This window comes from Phasianus colchicus, chromosome 1 (genome assembly GCF_987193195.1).
Source record: "Phasianus colchicus chromosome 1, bPhaCol1.hap1.1, whole genome shotgun sequence".
Taxonomy (NCBI): Eukaryota; Metazoa; Chordata; class Aves; order Galliformes; family Phasianidae; genus Phasianus; species Phasianus colchicus.
This window is the reverse complement of record NC_143436.1, coordinates 112,334,235-112,356,140: the sequence shown is the minus strand read 5'-3', so window position 1 is coordinate 112,356,140 and position 21,906 is coordinate 112,334,235. Positions and strand designations below refer to the sequence as shown.

The window sequence follows — 21,906 nt, the reverse complement described above, 5'->3', positions numbered from 1 at the left end:
ACCATAAGGAGTTGAGTGTGTGTGTGTATATATAAAAGAAAGATGAACACAAAATAGTCATACAGGCACAAATAAAATCAGTTTTATATGAAGTTAAGTGTCCACTGAAGTTATCTAAGCCTATATTTATATAGAGAGGCATAAAGCTGCCACAGGAGCATATAAGAATGAATTAGGGTTCCTAAGCTATTTGCATAGCAAGAAGGAATGATCTTCCTTTTCACAGTATCTGTATCAGGATGACACTGTTCTGCAAGTAAGCAGCACGCAGTCACCAGCTATCGTTTGTCAATTCTTACACCCCAGAACATTGTAACTGTCCACTGGATAGTAATAATAGGAAAAACTGACTTCAAATTGCAATTTGGTGAGTAAGTTATGAGCACTGAGTTAATGTAAAAGCAGCACACGCTACACACGAGGGCTCTGTTTTGGCAGAGCATCAGACAGCTCGCCAGAGGATTTCAGCTCAGCTCCTCACAAGAAATGCAGAAGGCAACTATCCACACACCAGCAGCATATGCAACATTACAGAAGCACCACCAGCTCACTGCCTGCGTGAACACAAACCCAGCATCTCTCAGCATAAGGCACAATCACAGCACAGGAGATTACCGAAGCAGGAAAACATCAGGATAGGAAAGTGAAAAACAAACCCTCTCCCCTCCCCCTCAACCTGTGCCCCCCCCGAGCTCACATCCCTAAGGCAGACCCACGCAAGGTGTGAGTCAGACTGTGTGCAGCCCCCGTGTCTGCTCCATACGTTTGCCAGACGCACCATGCGTGCGTATGTCAGGTGTACATCAGGGTGTGCTGCTTGTAAGGGAGAGGCCCACCCTGCCATTAAGAGGCAAATAGCTGGTGCTCACAGCACACCGCTGTTGCTGCTGTAGCAGAGATTTTAAGCGACATTCAACAGTGTCAGAGAATTACTTGATCAGATTGTTAGCTCACTTATATATTTTTACAGCACGCACGTACCTTGCAACAGCACACCCCCAGCGTGCCATGTATTAACAATCTGACTAGCAATCCAACTGAAACATGAGTAGAAACTAAACAGGTTAAGCACAACACACTATTTTTAGTGCTGACAGATATGATTCAGCTGAAATTTAAAAAGACTAACTAGTAGAGAACTCTGACGGTGGCTGAATTTATCCAGACAACTCTCTCCCCTACAGCACAGTCAGGTTTTTAGAGTCCAGCCATCAATGTCCCTGCTACGCAATTCAATTTACGCTACCATGTGGTTCAAGCGTGCCTAGCATGTAGTCCTAGGGGAATACAGGGGGCTTCATCTTTCATTCCACTGTCATTTATTCAAGGCAGATACCTCTACACACAGAACACCAGGGGAAGAAAATACCGCTCTGAAATGGCAACCCAGTGAATTAGTGAAAGCACACCAGGGATGAGACAAGTTTCTGAATGGCAACAATTTCTAAGATTAAACTCCCAGCTCTGACAGTATGATCCCTCTGTATAGTCCTCAAGGACCTATTTTAAAGTTAATTACTCTTCCAAGTGCAGTTAGTACTTACTTCAGGAGAACAACACTGTTCATGTGTCACTTGAACTTTGCAATAAAGGCACTTGATTATTCAATTATGGAGATGACGCGACAAAGCCACCTGCTCCTGCATCACACCCTAACACGCAATAGGAGGCTGGTGAATGTGAATTCTTTACCCACCCTCTCCTCCTAATTACCTTACTGTCAGACAAACTCAGCTGGAGGAGGAGGTAGCTCCTCCAGCATTTTCAGCCAGCTGCAATGTGAAGTTTATCACATTTATTCTTTAAGCCAACCTAAGCTGTTTCCGATCATCTTATTATTCTACAGGAAAAACAACCCTGTCCCCCAGACAGACCTGGCCAGGCTTGGGAAAGAGAATACAATGACTGCTTAGATACGAATTCCAGTCCAATTAGTTGTGAGCTTCTAAGATGGGGAAGCTGGACTGCAGGGATGGTTTGGGCACTGTCATGACTTATGACTCAGAGGGACTCACTTTCTCCCCAAAACAGTCACCATCCTTTCCCCTACTAAATGCTAAAACAATCCTACTTGAATGAAAAAGAGAACAAGTCCACACAAAATTTCACACCTGTTATCTTATGCAACAGAACGCTTTTTTTCCTGGAAACACAAGAGACAAGTTACACAATGCACCAGGAAGGGCTGAATGCTATGTTACCCACATACATGTTTAGAAAACACGAAGTCTGTATACTTCAATGAATAACCCAATCATCTTAGGTAGACTGTGTTAAAAAACAGATATGAACGAAGAACACCAAGGAACATTAAAAAACTCAGAAGGCTGGAAATCAGAGCATTGTTCCAGATTACAGCAGAGATGTATCTAGTTGAGGTCTCCAGAAATTCTGGAATGAATGCTGTTCTAGACAATAAGGTCTCAACAACCGCTGTTCTGAACAGTAAGTGTTCTCTGAACTGTTTACAACAACAAGCCCATCACAACAATAAAAACAATCACAGTTTTTAAGTGTTAATAGAAACCCTTAAGAAATGTGCAAGTCAGGGACACACTTTATCTTGCCTGAAGATTATCACATGACAACAGCATGCTACTATGCCTCAGAGACCTTAACGTGCATGTCTACTCCACAGCTCATATGACTTTGCTTCCTTTGGACCATAGAAAGAAACAGAAGTACGCATCACAGAAGAGCAACAGGTACATTGTATTCAGAAGCTTCTCAAAACAAGGACTGGTTCTGTAGAATAAGAGTCAATATATTTACCAGTATTAAATCTGCTCTAAGTAATACACACAAGCAGGTCACAGCATACAAACAAAAACTTGCAAAACTCTCCATGTGCAACATTCCACATATAATTTGCATGAAGGCATAAAGCATGTAGCAGTGTTAAAGGCAGTAAGTGCTTCTAAAGATACTGAATTTCTTACACCAAGTTAGTATTCCCAGGCACATTGTGGTAGAAATCGCTCCAGTTCTTGCAGTTAACCAGCAGAGGAGTTTTAAAATACAGACAGAGGCTCCATAGGAAACAGGAAAGCTGCATCTTACTGAAACAACCATATAAATGAAGATCCTTCTACATAAATATACACACACTTGTACTGAAGTGATGAGATTAGGTAAACAGAGAAGAACACTGGCAGGAGAAAGTGATGGATGTCAGTACTACCCTAACTTTTGTGTAGTTAAACAGAAGGATCTATTTGGATCTGGGTCTGTACTATAGGGGCAATCAGTTGATTTATTTAATGATGTTATTAACATTTGAGTAACGCATGCAAGTTAAAGCCAGAACGACCTCTCATGCTTGGCATCATAAAAATAATGAAGGGGTCAGCAAATAAGTGGCTGCTTCCATCAGTGCAAAAGCACTCTGTACATACTGATTGCTAATCAGGAAGTTTCTAAAAAGAGTCACAATAATTAAGGTAAAAAGGCAAGAAAGTCCAGGATAGGTCTCAAGGATGCAAGAGATGCTGACAATGCTACTACTACTACTGCTGATAAATTAAAGGTTACTCGTGACATGCAACGACAACTCTGGCACAGCTTAGCAACCCAACACTAGAAGAGGGAGCTGAATGGGATACTGAAGAAAAACCATAAAGCCACAAACTTAATAGGTCAAAAAGTATATATGACCACATTATAATAAGAGGCAGAGACACCAGGGATTTAACTTTTACTTTATCCCTTTCTCAGAATGGGAAATGCAGAACTTGGAAGAGAAGAGTGAACTTGTGGATGCAGTGTTTTGTCTGAATGATCTAGCTGCCACGAAACAGAAGAGAGACCAGCTGGAGAATCATCTTCTCCCACAGTAGATGTAACCTCCAGGCTGTTTTATCCACACAGAGTCCTGCCAAGATTATCTTCCAGTTTTTCCATAGCATGAATCACTTTTAGACCACCTCCAGCAAAAACAAGAAAAAATAGCTAAAGGCCATTGTATAAAAATATAGCTAGAAAGAACCAAGAAATAGCTCTCTTGAGATAAAAGACTTCCAGAACTATACGAATGCTAACAGAGTCCTATAGGTAACATAGACAAATAGGAATCAATATATTGTTGGCTAAAGTGATCTTACAATGAAGACAACCAATTTATTCAGGGTAGGCAGAGATGGTGGTGAGGAATTGACAGCACTGAAGAACAAATGAGGACTAGGACATCCTGGGGTATTTGAAAAAGTCTTCTCGAATTGACATCCTTAGCTGTATGAAATATCAGCAATGTACAAGATTAAATATTTGACTCCTGTTAGATTTTGGTTATGACAGAATGGAGGACAATGCCAATCTCAAGTTCTAAACTGCATGTTCATCTATTAAGCAAATATTATGAATCAAACTCTGTGATTAATGCTCCAATACTAATAAGTGCAATGGCAGACTACAAGTTAATTTATTCTGCAATATGAAAAGCTGTTTTGGGAACTACTAAACTTAAAAGAACAGTTCTTACCAGAGCTTCTCATGAGGACTCCCAGTCCAGTCCAAATAAGCACCACTCCAAGGGTGGCTGTGATGCCCACTATGCATACAAATAACTTCAGTTCCCAACTTTAAACCATCAAGAGCTCTGCTGAGAAGCCATTATTCCTGGTTCTTAACACATACTGAGAAAAAAACTCAAAACAGATTGACTACAGGCTATATTATAGAAATGTAGGCTATACCTGACCTACTTTATCCCATCTGAATTACTGCAATGCACACTCGTTAGATACTGTTAAACTCAGCTATTCAATACTTGCATTTAAAATAAGATCTCATTATGAATCCTTACTTCCAAGAATACCATCACGCAGAGCAAGAACAAATCCTAGGTGTTCCATCTGGGAGAGGTTTTATGAGTTCTGCAGAATTATTTGCTTTCCCATTCCAAGTATTTTTTAACATATTCAAAGCATATCTGCATTGTGTATGGAACTCCAAACAAGAAAAGCCTTTTTGAGCCAGGCCTGCGCTAACTCAATACCTTTCTATCTGAATGTTTCCTTATTTTCTATCCTTAGAATAGCAAAATAAAGATGGCAGCAGAGAATACTCCAGCAATTTACTGTCGAAGCAAAGCAGCGAGGACAATCAAGCAAACATCCCACTGAGAATGCTATAAGCAGTTGAAAAGCACAAAAAGGTCAGATGAAGCTTAAGAGTAAATATGGATTCAAAAGCAGAGGAAACAGACCAACCACTTCATGTGTGTATTGCCATCGAAATTACTAACAGAGGGATTCAATTCAGAGCAGAGGCAGTTCTATGAGTGAGGACTCCATCTCTCTACATGCAGGCATAGGTATATACACACACATTTTGTTCATTTAAAAGTCAGTGACAATCTTTGTATTAAGCACAGAAGATAGAGACTTCCATATTCACTCACAGTGAAGTAGTTAACTAAAAGCAAGGTTATCCGAATAAATAAAGTGAAGCAAAATTCACTGCAAAATCAACTGTAGAACAGAAGAATGCATCAGATCCATTACTGCAATTAAATTTAATCTCTGAAGAAAAAAAAAAAATTAGTGCTAACCTTCTATTACAGGTCAAAATGACAACAAGACAACTTAAACACAGCCATATTAACATTCAGATCTCACACTGTATACTTTTATTCTTAATATCAACATGAAGAGAACAAAAAGTTGTCCTTGTAGTATAAGAACAGTACATAATTCTATTAAAGCAGAGCTAAAAACCACCAAAGCCCAAAAACTAACTAACAAAATGGTCCTGATAACCAACCCAGTAAGTTTTAGATATACCCGATATTTTGCAATGCACTGCAATAACATGTGAGTCATTATCAGATTGCCAGCGTCATTAATCCTCAGTTTTCTACAGATGATGGGGAAAACCCACAAATAAAAAAAACACACATGAATATTTTTGATAAGCAGTAAGGAAGATGGGTACTCATGACTCTCTATTTTATGTCTCCTAATGGCATGATCAACTTCAGCTCAAGTCTTATTTCTCTTCTTCCTTTCTCTGACCATAACAGATTCACGAGTATTGCTGTGAACATGTGAAATAAGGCATGAAACAATCTCTTTGCTGTAGCCTGTCAAAAAGCGCTTCCAGTCTCACAGAGTCATTTGTTTACTACTTTTCGAGTTACGGATAACATCTTCCAGATATGAGACCTGGGACTTGAGCTCCAACACATTTAAAACATTTTCCTATTATCTGCATAGTAGCATTCTCTCCTAAAGGAAGAGTACAGTGGCAATTACAGACCTATTTGATGTGACCATGCCACTCCAGTAGCCTTCAAAAGGCTCTTAGGAGAAAGCATCTTTGTTTTATTGGCAGAATGCAACATCACTGGATAACTGATGGGGAAAATGCAATCACCTACATGGATACAAACATCAGCACAAGGTAACAACTCAATAGTAGAGTTACACATGTCAATCACTGGAGGAAGCGTACTGAAAGTTATCTTTTTTTTTTTGAGATAACTCCAGAGCCTAGATCGTGGTGTATTCGTATCTTGCATGATGTACACACAAGTACTATATGTACAAAACAATCGACTGCAATAGTTAGACAACAGGAAAGTTGTTTAAAATGAAGCCATTCAAAATAGGCAAAGTTTCAGAGTAAAGGACAAGCAGTTCCAAGTCAAAATAATCCATCTGATATATCAACAGAAAAAACACATTTTAATAATTGGTGCCTTCAGAAAAACTGACTCTGTTAAAACTATGTTTTAAATCCTGGGAGGTACAGTGAGAATAAAGCGTTCCACACTACATCTTGCAGTAGCAACAAGGAAATAACTCTTTAGATCCTAGTGGGTTTAAACACTTTTGGTGTTATATAAACACGTGCTGAACAATTAGATGTGGCTTCAAATTTGCCAGAAGCTGCTTTTAATTACTTATCTAGCTGACATACCACCATGGAGCACTGAGTCAGTCATACACAGAAGCACCACTGGAAATTCTTCTGAAAAACTGCTGAGCACACAAGGGCAAGAAGCACAAGCTGTGAGTGAAGGTGTAAACCAAAGTAAAAGAGCAATTCCACCCAGCACAGCTCTAGGTCTGCTAATGGCAGGACAGGGGAGTTCAAAGTTCACTTGTCACAGTTGATGTGGGTTTCCTTTAAGATGCCTGGAAAATGACTGTGTTGACCACATCCACATTCTGAAATACTTTTTTGAGAACTCCTAACGAAGCTTCAGCCAAAGGAACAGGAACTGACTCATTTGTACAGTACCCATCCACTGCACAGTCACTCTCAAGCGTGTGCCTAAGATGCACGTGGGCAGGAATAAAGCCATCAAATTCACATTATATTTGAGAGATTACAGCTAGAGATTTCATACCGACGCACCGGCATACAGGTTGTGAGCACACCTTCAGGCTATCTTTACAGCCACAGACTGCTCACCATATCAACTCTACTGTTTCTAAATACGAGTTTATGCACAGGACTTACAACTATATGCTCTCCGTAGTGTATCCTTATATCTGCAACTCAAACGGACCGTGAACAAAGAGATAAAGACAAATGAACTAGCACTGCTATCACAACCTATGGGAAGCATGCAGAAAATCAAGCGTACTGTTTCAAACCAAATGACTACATGCTGTATGTGACTCAATTCTTTCTTAGGCATGTTTTATGGCAAGATAAAACTGTTCTCAAAATTAAGCTTGAGGTATCCTGTAAATCATTTCAATAAATCCAATTCACTCAGCAATCTCCAATGCATGGGAAAATAGCATGCAGAGAAGGAAGCTCTCTACAGAAGGACTAGTGGGTACTACCAAGTTTCAGTGTATGGCTGCTAGTTATGTACAGACTTGCAGAAAGCAGGCATCCCATTTAGAAGTCAGCTTTCTATCAAATAGGTGTGCCACTAAGCCATTGTTCAAACCCACCGAAACTGCACTGAATCATTTCCATGAATAGCATCTCAATGAAGTGGGTGTGTTGTTTTTAAAAATCAAGGTGTCCAAGCGATTTAACAATTTTTATCACCTCGTGTACAACCCCCCCCCCCCCAATAAATTCTATAAGATCGCACATATAAAACTGCCCAAGAAACAGCCCTGCACCAAAAAAATAACTTAGGGAAAATAAAGGGATTCTAGGGAAAAAGACAACTTTGGTCTGACTGCAGAGCTACGCTATTCAGAATATCCATCAGCACCTTCATTGCTCCTGTCTAATTGGCTTTCTGAATGAAGACCCAACATCTCACCAACAGTTTTCCCAATGGTTTTGTTTCTCCAAGGTGTGACAAAGGAAAAGCTTAGTCTATAGTCCTCCCCCAAATGAATATTTGAATAAGGTTTCCTGCTCTTATCTAGGCACCTTATTCATGTGCACCTATGTGGTACTACATACTGCTCCCCTACCATAGAATTATATGCTCAAACTCAGCCAAGAAGTCAGAAAGTTTCAGCAGATAAATATTCAGGCAGCAGAAGTATACTGAAAATATACAAGACAGTCACACACTGTTGAAGGGCATTCTGGTAACCTCACGACTTACTGGGCAGAAGCTCCTGGGGAAAACACAAGCTTTTTGACAAGGTAAGTACTTTCTCCCCTCCCTACCAGATCAGGGAGATGCAGAACACATCTGCTAACTTCATCTGAGAACAAGAACACATCCTGGCACTTGATAGTTGAGAGGCAACTGGTTTATTATTCAAGTATAATGCCATAGTCCACACTCACTTTCTACAGGATGGCCCGTGTAACTTTTTCAGAGCAACCTTTAAGATACAGCAGAGCTACTAAAATACTTAATTTCCAAAAAAAGAAGCTTCTACATAGGACAACAGTAATTTGGCAGAGATTTTTTGTAAAAAAAAAAAAAACAACAAAAACCCTGCAGGTATACACATTGGTTTTATAACACGAAAGTACCTGCTACTGTAACTTTGCTGCTGCTACTCATGTAGTTATTAGAAGACAAGACGTCACCTTTTGTGCTTAGAAATGACCCACTTCTCCTTGTCATTCTGCCTACCAGAAATGGCCAAACAAAACCCACAAGGCACCTGCAACTGAGCATCACCCTGACTTCCATGCACTAGACTGAGCATAGATTTCAGATGGACCCACTGCCAGAAAGCATTTTGGTTTTCTGAACATGAAGTGAGATTTCACCATCCCCAGCTCCAGCTGCAGTATTACAGAAGTTCTTTGCAAGTCCTGCTTAACAGTCAATTCCTCAATTAACAGCTTCTGAGTTGTTTCAGGGAGGCAGGTGATCACTCAGGTAGAGCACAGCCACAATTAGGAGTCCCACTGATATTGCACCTGTTTGACCAAAGGTAGCACTTCTGTGTTCTTGAGAAGTTTAGGTGGAAATAGAGAGCTTGGGTATAGAATCATTAAGGTTGGAAGACCACTAAGATAACCTTTTAGTCCAACCACCACCCCATCCCCCCACCATGCTCACTAACCATGTTCCTCAATGCCACATCTACGTAGCTCTTGTACATCTTCAGGGACAGTGACTCCAGCTGCTGGGCAGCCTGTTCAATATTCCACTATTCATAATCAATCACTCCAATTTTTCAAAGTCCAAGCAGTGCAAAATCAGGCTAAATTCCTGGATGTGGCAACAGTGGAGAAGATGGAACAACTGATGGCCTTCAGGTGAGCAACACCCTTGAAATAACAATATATCAATCACATACAACCTGCATCAGGCAGCAGATGGCAGCAAGCTGGGATCCAACTTGACTTCCAGCTCCCCATCACAGCCACAAGGCACACCTTCCCTACTCCCACTAACAACTAGTTCCAAGTATTAAGGACACTGCATTGCAGCACAGGTTAACTGGCACCTATTAACTGAAGGTCAAACAATTTTTTGAAGATGTTTAGAAACCAGAAAAATAATTCCCTTAAGCAAAGATCACAGTAGTTCCCTAATAAAGCAGTTAAATATTTTTGTGGCCCTTACTGCAGTTTTTCCTCTTGCATCAAAGCTTCTCACACCATGCTCTCCCTGCATCCTCTTTGGGCTCCCCCTATTGCAACTGCAAATACAATTATGCAATGTACATGAGAGCTGCATTTCCTATAGTTTCCGGAAGAAAGAGTAAACATTGGATTTCATCCTCATTCCACAGCTGCTTGCAGGGAGGGAGGCCTCCCATGTGCTCCTTCCTCTCTGAGGAATTCAGTCAGAGGGGCAGAGCCCTGCTGGCCAGAGCTCAGCTGCAGCAGCTCCAAGAGCAGCACAGCTGCCCACTGTGAAACCTCACTCAGACTAAGCACTTTGCTGACTGTTATTCTGTGCCACAGGTAGCTGCTGGTTCAGGGAGCTGGTACCTGGAAGCTGTCTTGGCTATTGTAAGATAGGAGATGGAAATGCTGCCATTATTGACAATCAACATAACTGTTCTTCCATTCACAGGGGACCACATCACCTGTATTCATTCTTGAAGCTCACTGGCATCCACAAAGCAAAGCACACGCTGTTTTTGAGAAGTTTGTGTTCTACCAACCACCTAAGGAAATGCCCTCAAGCTTTGGAAAACGCATTTTAATGCAACTGATTCAGAAAGAGTAGTGCACTGATAAGTGATTTGTTGTACTACAGACAGAGCCACTGGAGATGTGTACTTACATGTTACACCTCATTATACATACATTCATTCAGAAGCTTAATTAAGGTCATAGGTTTGAAGTGTTAAGTACTTGCTGATGCTCTATGAGGTTCCTTCCCATGCTGAAGTTTTCATCTTGCTAACCCGATGAATTTGGTTAGAAATTAATTTATCAACTTGAACTATTCCCTTGCAAGTTTAATCCTCACATATTTTAGCTTAAGGAACTAACACAAGAAAACAATTCTCAGTTCTTTCAATTTCTTTAGATTCCTCCTAAAGTAATTAGGATGGCTAAAATATTTTATTTTACCCCATCACAGAGTTTTTCCAGACACCCCCCCCCTTTTTTTTTTTTTTTAAGTATATTTTTGGCCAATCTAACACACCCACTTCCCCATCTTTCTGCCTGGTGTTACCAAACATCTCCCTTTTAGTACAAAACAAAGAATGTCATCATATACTCATGTCTACATGATCACCTCCCATCCAAAGCATTTGAATCCCATCCCGTAACGCTCACCTCTGAATGACAAACCTTCCTCACCACAATATCATAACTTTCAACTAGGCCTGGAATTTAAAACAAGATACTCTCATAGTTGTTTGTACACAATAAATCTGTTCTTGTAAATAATATCTAAATGTGTTATTCAGGGTTTTGATTTAACTTCTCTTTTTCTCCTCCCAGTGCCAATGAAGATTGTGCAAAACAGGCCCCACAAAAGCACAACTACTCCTATAATTCCAATGAAGATAGAGGGACCATTTGCTAGTAGAAACCATTTCACATTTACTGCCCAACCACACACTTGTTAGGCAAGGGCAGTGAAAGATTAGTAGAACACAAATATTTAATTATTCACAAGTCATTGAGACCCATGACGTTTTCCTTAAGGTGTGAACAGCTGGCTGCAAAATTTAGACCAGATGTTGCTCTTAAAATGAGCACTGATTATTATAAACAGTTTCACCATGACCAAGACAGCTCCAAAACTGAACAGCACCATGCACCTATTTATAGTAGATACTTCTGACAGTGAAGAAAAATGAAACATCTGGCACAAGATTATTGTGAAACAGATAAATCTCATCACTTAATAACTACAGAGTGTAACTTTTCAGTAACATAAGCAAACCTGCAAGAAGGAGCCTAGAAGCGAGCAGGAAGATGCTCTCACAAGTAGTGGGCACAGTTACCATAATGATGAAGTGTAGAATTACCACTGAAAAGCCAACATAATTCTTTACAAGCTGCTGAGTCTTACTTCATGTTTTGTAGGGTATAACTCCAACGTGTAGATTCACCAAGGGGGCTGCATTGCTGTCTTGCACTAAAAGTGAGTGTGTGCCATTATAACACAAATAAGCATCCACACATTCACAATAAGGAGGGTTTGGCCCCTTACGTACAAAGGGTTTGGAAACACCAAAAACTTATCACTATGGATATGAATAAGAGCTTGGCATGGCTAGATGTCAGGATAAAGCCAAAAGCTTTAAGTGATATTGGTATAACATTAGGATCAGCATATGGCTTCGCAGGGCAATCAATGAGACAACAGCAAAAACTGTAACAGAACTGCTCTGAGAAACAGAATTTTTTTTTTCCCCCTAAGTGAACATTAGGACAGGACAACTATGATGCAGTCTAACAATTAAATAAAGCATATCTCAAAAGTAGGCAGGAATCTGAACATCAGTATACAAGTAGGTATTTTCAACTCAGAAAAACTGAGCAGGCAATATTTTTCTACGCAAACGTTGTGTCACATCACATTTATCTGCTGCAATATCCCATGACATAATGTGCATTATAGTATACTCACTCTAAAGAACAGTTATTTTCTTCCCTCAACATCAATGCTTGTTACTCAGTTGTTCTGCATCTTAGTCACTCAAGGGTGACTAAAGGTTTCTTCTTTAAAAAGAAATCTCACTCTAGAAACAGAATTACTTCCAGGAGACAGCGGTCTCCCATGAACCTTACCCAGACCACCTTCTCTTGGTGACTGCCACCATCATAGCTGGTTTGGACCTATCTGAGCTCCATTTGGGCAACCAGACAATTAGATTCAAGATAGAGATGGGATGTAGAGGCACACAAGCCCAGCAGTTTAGAAGAGGGTATTTCCTTGGGCAAATAGTTGTGGTTCAAACCTATTGCTAGGAATAGTTGGGTAAGGCAGTGGCTTAATTGTTTGGTAAGCCTACAGAAGTCAGGCTTTCCTGCAATGGGTATTTCTGTGTCAGTATCTTAAAGAACCAGAGAGAAATACATCCATCAGGATTCACTTAAAAATAGTTAGCCTAACCCTTTGGGCAGGGTGACGGTCCAGAGAACCTCTTGTGAAAATGAACTTTGTGGCATACATGTTGTACTCAGAAGTCTTCATGCTATGATCAGCTTCAAAAACATGCAATAGTTCCGTATCATTTCTTGAGTGAATTCACTCTTAAGTTTTGTTTCATTTGCTTTGAGCCATAAAATCAGCTTTACCTTCTGACTGTTAAACTCGCAGCATAGTGACGACTTACACTTGTGTACCAATACATCACGTATTTAAATTTATACTTATCAACCTTAAGCTTATCAACCTTAGGAGCAATACAATATATTCACAGAAATGAGATGGCAACGCTTTGGCATTACAAGCTGAAACAACTATAATTATATCTATCATACATGCAGGAGACAGAAGCATTTAGATATACAGTGCACTTCAGCATACCCATCCAGTAGCTTAGACTTCACTCTGCTGTGCTGAGAATTTCCAAAAAGGTATTTAAAGCAGCATTAGTGGCCTATCACAAGTCTATACATGTGCCATATATACACGTGTTTTGAAAGATGTTCTCAAAAACCCCAAGCAAACAAGTAACATCAGTTCTACTTATCACAGCGAGAGCTGGAAAGTTATTTGTAAGAACAAATCAAGGCAGACATAATAGCCCGATCGCCCCCCTGGGAGAACTGCTGCAGCCGTATTACACTGCATTTCTAACAGTTATAGGTGCAGAAGAACTATCTGCAGTGCTAAAGTTACAGCTGGGTGAACAGAATGTTTCTACATTTATGCAATGCGGCTTCATATCGAGAGCCCAGTTTTCAAACTTCAGCACAGGCAGAACTGGAAGGTGAAAATGTCTCACTGCTCAAAGGACAAGCACACCAAGGGGCAGGTAACTCCTCCTCCCCTTTCACTAAGTAATAATAAACATAATGCATCTTCAGAGATGGGAACAGTGGGTGTCCTTGCTTACTGAAAGCTTTCCCCGAATTGCAGGCATTTGGAGCCGTAACTGCTACCCCAAAAATAATTCCTGGTAAAAGAAAATGAATCGTTTTCTAAGAAGTGATAGATCATCATACTTGTCAAAAGGTACCCACCATCACCACATGCGTGTTTCATGGAAAAAGAAATACATATCAAAGGGACTTTATATAATCTAACCCATTCAAGATGCTCTGGGAGTGGGAGGAGTTACACACCATACATTGGAAGTTTCCATAGGTTATTGCAGCTACCAGAAGGATTTCAGGCATCCCTCACCCAAAAACTGATTCGGTTGGAAAATCCACCTACAACCCAAGGGCGTGGGGGGGTGGACAGGGAGCGACGTGGTATAGAAATCATAGAATGGCCTAGATTGAAAGGGACCACAATGATCATCTATATTGTCAAGAACAAAAACCAATAAGGAGCTCAGGATTTGCTCTTATCTGGCAGTTCTCAACACCATGACATCCCACAACAGGCACCTCCCAGTGCTCGCACCTTCTTGCCATCCACGCTGCTGAAATATTTTACAGACTCCACTGACTCCTGCAGTGCTACCAAAGCAATCCAAACCGAGGCAGGAGCCACTCTGCCACGTAGCCCTTCCAGTACTTGAGATGCCAACTGACGCAAAATATCTGCTGACATACAAGAAGCGTTTTGCTCATTTCCCACCTCTGCCTTTCTCTGCATCAGTCATCGAGCACCGCTACTTACTTGTTTCTTAATGGCATTTTCTATTAATTCAAGATCTACCAGTGACAGGGTTGTTTCTTCTTTTTTACAAATATTTTCATTATATACATACACAAAAATCAGACAGCAATAACATACTAACAGAATTAGCATAAGATGTGGTTTTGCATGAGATCATCTACTACAAAAGTTAAGATTTTTTTTTAATGAATAAACTGGAACAGTCAACAGCATGACACAAACCAAAACACAAGTAATAGACATGATCTAAACAGACCGGGACACGCTGATTTAATTCCTGAAATCTCAGCCTACGTTAAAACCAGTCAGCCCTCACCTCATAGCAGTATTTCAAAACAGGTGAGCAAACCCCAATGGGAAGCTGCTGATCATTCTATTGACACACAACAACTCCTGTAGGATTCTCCTTTTTTAAGCTTTCCATACTCAAGCAGAACAGTATGTGTTTTTTATTTTCAGGAGGGTGAGGGAAAGGGAGGGGGGGGACCTCCGGCAAGAATGCTAACCTTATGAATTCTTTCTCTGGAATTTTAATTGGTAAATCTATAAGGAAAAATGTACCCAGCTGCACAGAGCTGCTCCCCAATCCCAGGATGATCAGAGGACCTTGGAGCAGTTGGCTCCAGGCTGGAAAGAGCCTTTTCCTCAGGTGGCTTTCAGCCACACCTCAGCTAAGGAATCATAGAATGGCTTAGGTTGGAGGGGACCTCAAAGATCAGCTAGTTCCAACCCACCCCCCCATGCTGTGGGCTTTGATAGCAGAAGTCAAGTTACGCTCTTCCCCATTTGCTAAGGTGCAGTGCCCTAAGAAGGCATGCTTATCTTGAGATCTAGTATTTTTATTGTTTCTCTTATTAGGCATTTCCTACTCATTTTCACTGTAAGTTTAACTACACGGCAACCTTGAGCTCTATTTTTAAATAAAGCATTGTTTAAAGAACTTCTGAAAATCATTTTAGGAAAGAGAGAAAGGCCTTCCAACACTTCAGACAAGCTTCGTAGTAGGAATGTAATCTCAACACTGAATAGCTCCTATTATTATTATTTTTTTATATGGCTGCATTTAAAACCAGAGCTTCAAAAACAAGAAAAGCAGCAAAATAAGACACCGAGAAGTGTCACGCAGAGCACATCTCTTTTAACCGGTAACCAAAGCACTTTCTAAACACATCCTGAAGTTACTGCTCAAAAAGAAAGTAAAAAATAAAAGTCACGAACTCAACTGATTTAAAGCCGAAGTTACAGTTTCCATGTAATACGTTCGCTATTTATTGTATTTACTTAGAGATATGCCAAACCCATGCCGTACCGCAGGTACTCCCGCTCCTCACCCGACCCGGGGGCAGCACTCGCAGCCCCAGTTACGGTGCCATATTTAAACAGAACCCAACGGGAACCGCTTGACACAGGATCTCGCTTTCCAAGCCCGTACCGGATTCAGGAGCCCAGGGCAGAGCAACACGATGCGCAGCGCCCATCGGACTGCTCCCGTCCTCCGCTTTCCCCAGGCTCTCCCCCACGCGGCTGTCGGCCCAGGGACGTCGGAAGCCGCCGACCGACCGGCCCCGCAGCGCGTCCGTGCGCGCACCGCTCCTTCCCCGGCGGGGCGCAAAAAGCGCGCAGCCACCGCACGCGTGCTCGTCTCGCTTCTCCCCCGCCGGGCTTCCTAGAAGCGCTTATAAACCGCTCCCTCCAACAAAACGAAAGGAAGGCAAAAAAGCAGGCGCCGCACACCCCAGGTACGTTTCGCTTCGCCCCACCGCAGCGCGTACCGGGGCTGCACGCAGCGCCCGGCGGATCCCGCAGCCCCTCAACGCGGGCCAGACGCATCAGCGCCGCGTTCCCTCCGCACTCACCGCGCCGAGCGGCCCTTTCCGTCGCCGGGCGGCTCCCAGAGCCCCTCCGGGCGGTGATACCGCGGGGTGGGAGCGCGGCCCCCGCCCGTACACCGGAGCCCCCCGGTGCGGTGGGGCCGGGCCGGGAGCGGAGCCGCTGCGCGCACGCCGCCGCACGCCGCTCTTATAGCGACCCGCCAATTAAGGGCGGCCAATCAGCGGGCGGCGGCCACGTGACGGGGCAGTTCCAATTACCGCGGAGAATTTTCTGAATTAGCGGGGTTACACAAAGGACACTCATTGAGGGGGAAGGAAAAAAGGGCAGCGAGCGCGAGCGGGAACGCCCAGCCGGAGCCTGCTGGTGATTTAAAGCAGGAAACTCCCTCGCCTCACACAGACACGGCCGCATTCAGGACCAGCCAGCATCTAAATAGGAGGAATGTCTGGCACACATTACGCTAATCCGCGCGCTGCGAGCTGCGTCCTGCAGCCATCGGCGCGCTCTCTGCCCCCGCCAAGGCGCTGGTTGGGGGGGGAGGAGTGAAAAGGGGCACCTTCGGCGGGGAGAGCCCCTCTTGGTTACGTAGAGTAATTGTTATTAAATATGTAAGCTGGAAATTACTTTCAAAGCAAAGGGTAGAGCGGCGCTGCTCTGAAAAACTTTGTACCGTACAGCGTGTGAATCCATAAAAAAAAATAAAATGAAATAAAAAGGAATTATTTCAATGCCTCATTCAATGCGTTAAATAATCAACACTAGCTCTCCGTGCCAGGAAGGACTCAGCCTGCTTAAAAAGCAAGGAATGTGCTGCCGTGCTACCGAACGCTTTCCATTTTTATTTTGCAGAATTGCTCCCAAAAAGAGATGAATGGCACACAAGGAACGGCTTCTGTCTTACATGCAATACTAAAACCCTCACCTTGCCTGCATGCCCCTATGGCACGCAGGTCAACCAGTGAGCGCTGTGCTTCAGCTCTCTTTTTGCACCCCGAAGACACGCGCGTGGCCGCAGGAAACACCATGAGGCAGAAACGGAAGGACTGCGAAGCTGAATGCCATGGCCACGCCAATCCCAACTTCTGGGCAGGAAATGTATGCCATGGCAAAGCACTGAGGATGACTCAAATCGCCTCTCCCCCACCCTCTGGTGCCACAGAACAACAGCCCTCTTTAGCCAGGGGAGCGGGACCACATGGAGGGATGACTCAAAGCTCTGGGATAGGGGAAAAACCCACAGAGCAGAGCAGACAGCACCCCATCCCACTCCCCCCAAAACACACACAGCCTCATGTCATATTAATTAAACGCACAACAACTGTCTTGAGGTAATAAACACGACAAAGGCAAAGCCATCTCGTCCTACCGCAAGATAAGTTTACTGAGGTCAAACCCAAGGGAAAACTAATCTAACCACATTTTCAAATTGTTTGGAATATTCCATAGCCCAACAAAACCATAAAATGACAAAAACATCCTACCCTAGAATAGCACGGGGATAACAAAGAATGTTTTGTTTAATTAAAGGCAGATGACCTAATAAAAATTTCACACTCACAGTGCGCATATAAATCTTTGTCTTGGTTTTACATCTATCACATTTTTTTTTAAGAAAACAATCCTATGTTTATTTCCTTTAGATGATATATTTTGGCTTTGATTAAAGTTATTTCATTAAATATATCAGAATACTTTAAAACTGTAGTCTTCATCTTGCCATGAGCTTCAAGCAGGTACGTAACTTTAAATTACAAGTAGCCAGACCAACTTATCAACAGTTACATCTTCCATCTTCTTCAGGGATAGTGAATAAATGTCTCAAAATGGCCACGGGTTCCTATTAATATTAAAATTTGAGATGAGCTGTCCATTCTTTCCAGAAGTTTAACTATAGACAACTGAATTAAAGAAAAGACCTAGGACAACAGGTGTGGCTGAAGAACTTAGGGACCAGGAAGGAAACCAGCGAATACCTCTCTTATTTTCTGACCCTACTGTCACCTCAAAGAGCTGTAGCTTCTCCTCAGCTCCTGCAGTTGAGAGGTTGCTCCAGAAGTTGCTTCTGATGGTTTAGTACTTTATTCTAGATTTCCATCCTAAACTGAGTTCTGGCCAGCTGTTGACACAACATCAAACGATCACCATCGTCTCTCTTTGCTTCTAGTCATGTTTCCCTTGTCTTGTTCCATACCCTCAGTCTTCCATTCTCCAACTTGGTAGAAAACAGACATGTATCTGCGGTTGTCCCTGATAAGTTACATAAGCCTAATGATTTTATCACACTTCTGAGTTCTTCCCACTTACTATGAGGTTCTTCACAACAATATTTTAGATTAAAACAATCAAATTATTTCACTATTCTTTTTGAATGGAAACCGTGACTCAGATGAGCCAAACACAAAATATTCCAGAGAAATATTCTATGTATAGCGTTCGTGTGAGCTCGTGTGTCTGAAGCCAGCCAAATCACGTAAGTACTCCATAATGGAAAAGCTGATTAACCATTGTAAGTATCTCAGAAGCACATTTTAAGGTAAATCCTTGTAATATCCATGTGAAATGGTAGACTTAAGTCTCTAGAAAATGAGAAACAGAGGCCAGGAGTATGTAAGCGACTCGATCAACATCACAGAAGTTTCCATCAGGAACTGAGTCGCATCAGGGAACTTTTGGCTCCCCATCCCACACGCATGTCCTGGAGCACACTGTGCATCTCGTTCCAACCAGTGCTGAGCTGGATGGTCTCCAGCCACCATCTACAGGGCTAAAATGTAACACTCAAAAATGATAGCAGCTGGTGCTTAACGGGAAAAGACGTGCTTACATTGCTGACCTCACTGTTGAGAAATTATTTTTTTTTTTGGTAAAGTTAGGATATCTTATGGGACTTTCGTCCTAATGGAACACAGGAAGGTGCATCACTGCACTGCTGGCAGTGGTGCCTGAATTTCAGTAGCTTGGCTGTGCAAGCATGACTGAAGTTCAGCTGGATTCTGCTTGTTGTGCTTGATGGGAGAGAAATACTTCATTGCAACACAGAAACCCAGTTACACCAGGAAGAGAAGGGGAGGATGGAGGAGTGTGAGAGAGAAGGTGCAGCTCTCTTCATCCCATTCCATGTACTCTCACAGATGTAAATGCCCAACTCTTCTCTTAGGTTTTTCTTTTCTGAATGTTTCCTCAGTAGACTTGTCTTTCTTCACTGTTCCAGCAAAGCCTGTTTCCTGCTATACCGAGCAGTTTCTCTCTCCCATTAGGGAAGTTTCCTTACTTTTTCCTTTGGATTTTCTCACTGTTGTCTCTTTGTCCAAATGTGTGGGGTAATTCACTCCCTTTAAGATGCTTGTCATTGGCATCAGACACAAGGGCTATCTAGTTGACCTGTTTTTTTGGGAGTGAGACAGTCCAAGGTAGACAGTTTGCACACTGCATAAAGCAACCACACAGGAAAGGGAGAGGAAGAGGCCACACAGAGACCACCCTTCCCTCTTCAGGTCAAGTTCATTCATGCCAACACTTTGTAGCCAGAACTCAAAATAGAGAAGTCACATCAGGTCTGGAGGAACTCCAAAGGATCTGGACAGCACCCTTCATGCTAATTACACTGACAGACCTTTCCCATTCAGAAAGGAACGTCCCCAGTGTCACTGAGACCTGGACACGTGTACAGATGCCATATTGTTTCTACACAGCACATATATGGAAACAGAGGTTGTTAGGAGAACGAAGAAGAAATGAATATTATCTTTTCACAGAGCTAATGAAACATGCATCATTTAACTAACAAGTTAATCTTTTCTGAGTAAACAAATGATCTGGGCTCTGAGAATTTTTTTTTCCCTATTGATTTCTACCTTTAAGGTATAACCTATTTGTCTCTTGCAGTAAGAGTGGAAGGGCTGCATTAGTGAGCTTGGTTAAAATTTCTCCTTCCCACCAACTTAAGTCGTGGTACATACTGTGATTGTTTCATTGCATCAGTGTGCATTAAGTCCTCTGTGCTTAGCGTTATATACATAAACACGTGTCAGCTTTCAGAGGCACTGAGCTGCTCCTAATTTCCACTGGAATTGCTGGGCTGCAGCACCTCTAAATAGCAGATCTCTATAGCCATCTTTTCATGTACAAAATATCTCCTTTGATTCCAGCATCTGACTGCTGAAGCTGAGCTGTATTCAGTGTTCAGCTCTTACAAACAATAGCTCATGAGATACAACGGTGAACAGAATCCTACCACACACCTCCAGTGGGAGGTTAAGGCAGCAGACTGTCAATTACCCATATAAAGAAGTATCTGACACGCTCTAGGAAACCAGGGACACTGCTATAAACTTATGTAATGAAAGCACTGCAGCTTTTATCTCTTCTTGGGGAAAACCCCGCTAACATCTAAAAAAATGAGGTCATTAACACTAATTAAGAGAAAGACAGAAATAATATTAATTAAGATAGTTCTTCTGGTACTTCAACTCAACAAGAATCCCTATACACAGTTTCCTTAGAAGTCTTTTTTTGGAAAGCCATATTCATGAATTCAACAACTTGTGCAATTTTAGCATCGCTTGCCGTAGCTTTGCTAAACTGCTAAAAAGCAACCACCTCTCAGGACTAACACAGTGCTGTTGTCTATTAAAGTAACATGAAAAACAGAGTACTGTTGCTGCCTTCATACCACTTGTGAAAAGGAAGTCTTATTAGACTCGTATCGACATATGTAATACGGCAGCCTGAAGAAGAATTTCATTTGCTCTGTTTTTAAAGAGCTACTCAACTTTTTCAGACTATGGTGACATAAATATACAGTGGGTGAGGGTGGGGGTGGTTTGGGTGGGAGAAGGGGAGGATGGAGGAGGACAGGGTTTTATGCCAAGAGCTGAATCATAACCATGTGAGTAATTTTGAGTTTTTTTTCCTTAAGGGTATGAATCAAATTAAATTTGTTTTGCTGTGGGTGAAGGAAGAGAGAGAATATAATAGCATGAATCAGAGCTATCATCAAATATGTGGCACAGTCTAAAAATTAATTACAATTACTGCCTTCTTCTAAAAAGTTTCTGCCACAAGATGTAGCAATTTTGTTAATCAATATAATTCATTGAAAATATTCTCATGAGTAAAAACCTTTAGGTTACCTTCCTCTTCATTTTTTTTCCTATTGTAATAGAAAAATATTAAAATCTCTAAATAGAGATCTGTTAGATGCCCTTTTGCTCCGGCTCTAAGCAAACTACTGCCAATAATGAAAAGTAGGTATTAGACTCCATGTAATTTTGTCAGTTGGAGCTACCTTGAGGATGAAAGAACATGGAAGACAAGCTTCACTAGCACAGACACCCTAACATTCTAGTTAAGACAACCTATTTAATGAAAAATGCAAACAGAAAAACACTCAATATTCCTTTAATTGTCCTTTCCTGTGAGAGTGAGATGAAGTATTGGAAAATTGTGTGCTAGACACTGGAGGTTTTGCA

The 21,906-nt window shown here is 41.8% G+C and overlaps 1 protein-coding gene and 1 long non-coding RNA gene across 2 annotated transcripts in view; one reads left to right on the top strand and one right to left on the bottom strand.

Moving 5' to 3' along the window:
• The window catches only part of LOC116229867 (uncharacterized), a 78,785-nt gene that overhangs the window by 5,500 nt on the left and 51,379 nt on the right, over positions 1-21,906 (bottom strand). The window lies entirely within an intron of this gene.
• Positions 2,001-17,946, top strand: LOC149919955 (uncharacterized). Its single transcript, XM_090123400.1, has 2 exons — positions 2,001-16,341; positions 17,285-17,946. Exons 1-2 carry the CDS (start codon positions 15,903-15,905, stop codon positions 17,395-17,397), a joined length of 552 nt encoding a protein of 183 aa, XP_089979526.1. The 5' UTR covers positions 2,001-15,902; the 3' UTR covers positions 17,398-17,946.

Coding starts and splice junctions, on each gene's coding strand:
- LOC149919955 (XM_090123400.1), top strand. CDS start 15,903: ATGCCGTACCGCAGGTACTCCCGCTCCTCACCCGACCCGGGGGCAGCA. Junction 16,342..17,284: donor GCAGGCGCCGCACACCCCAG/GTACGTTTCGCT, acceptor TTTATTTTGCAG/AATTGCTCCCAAAAAGAGAT.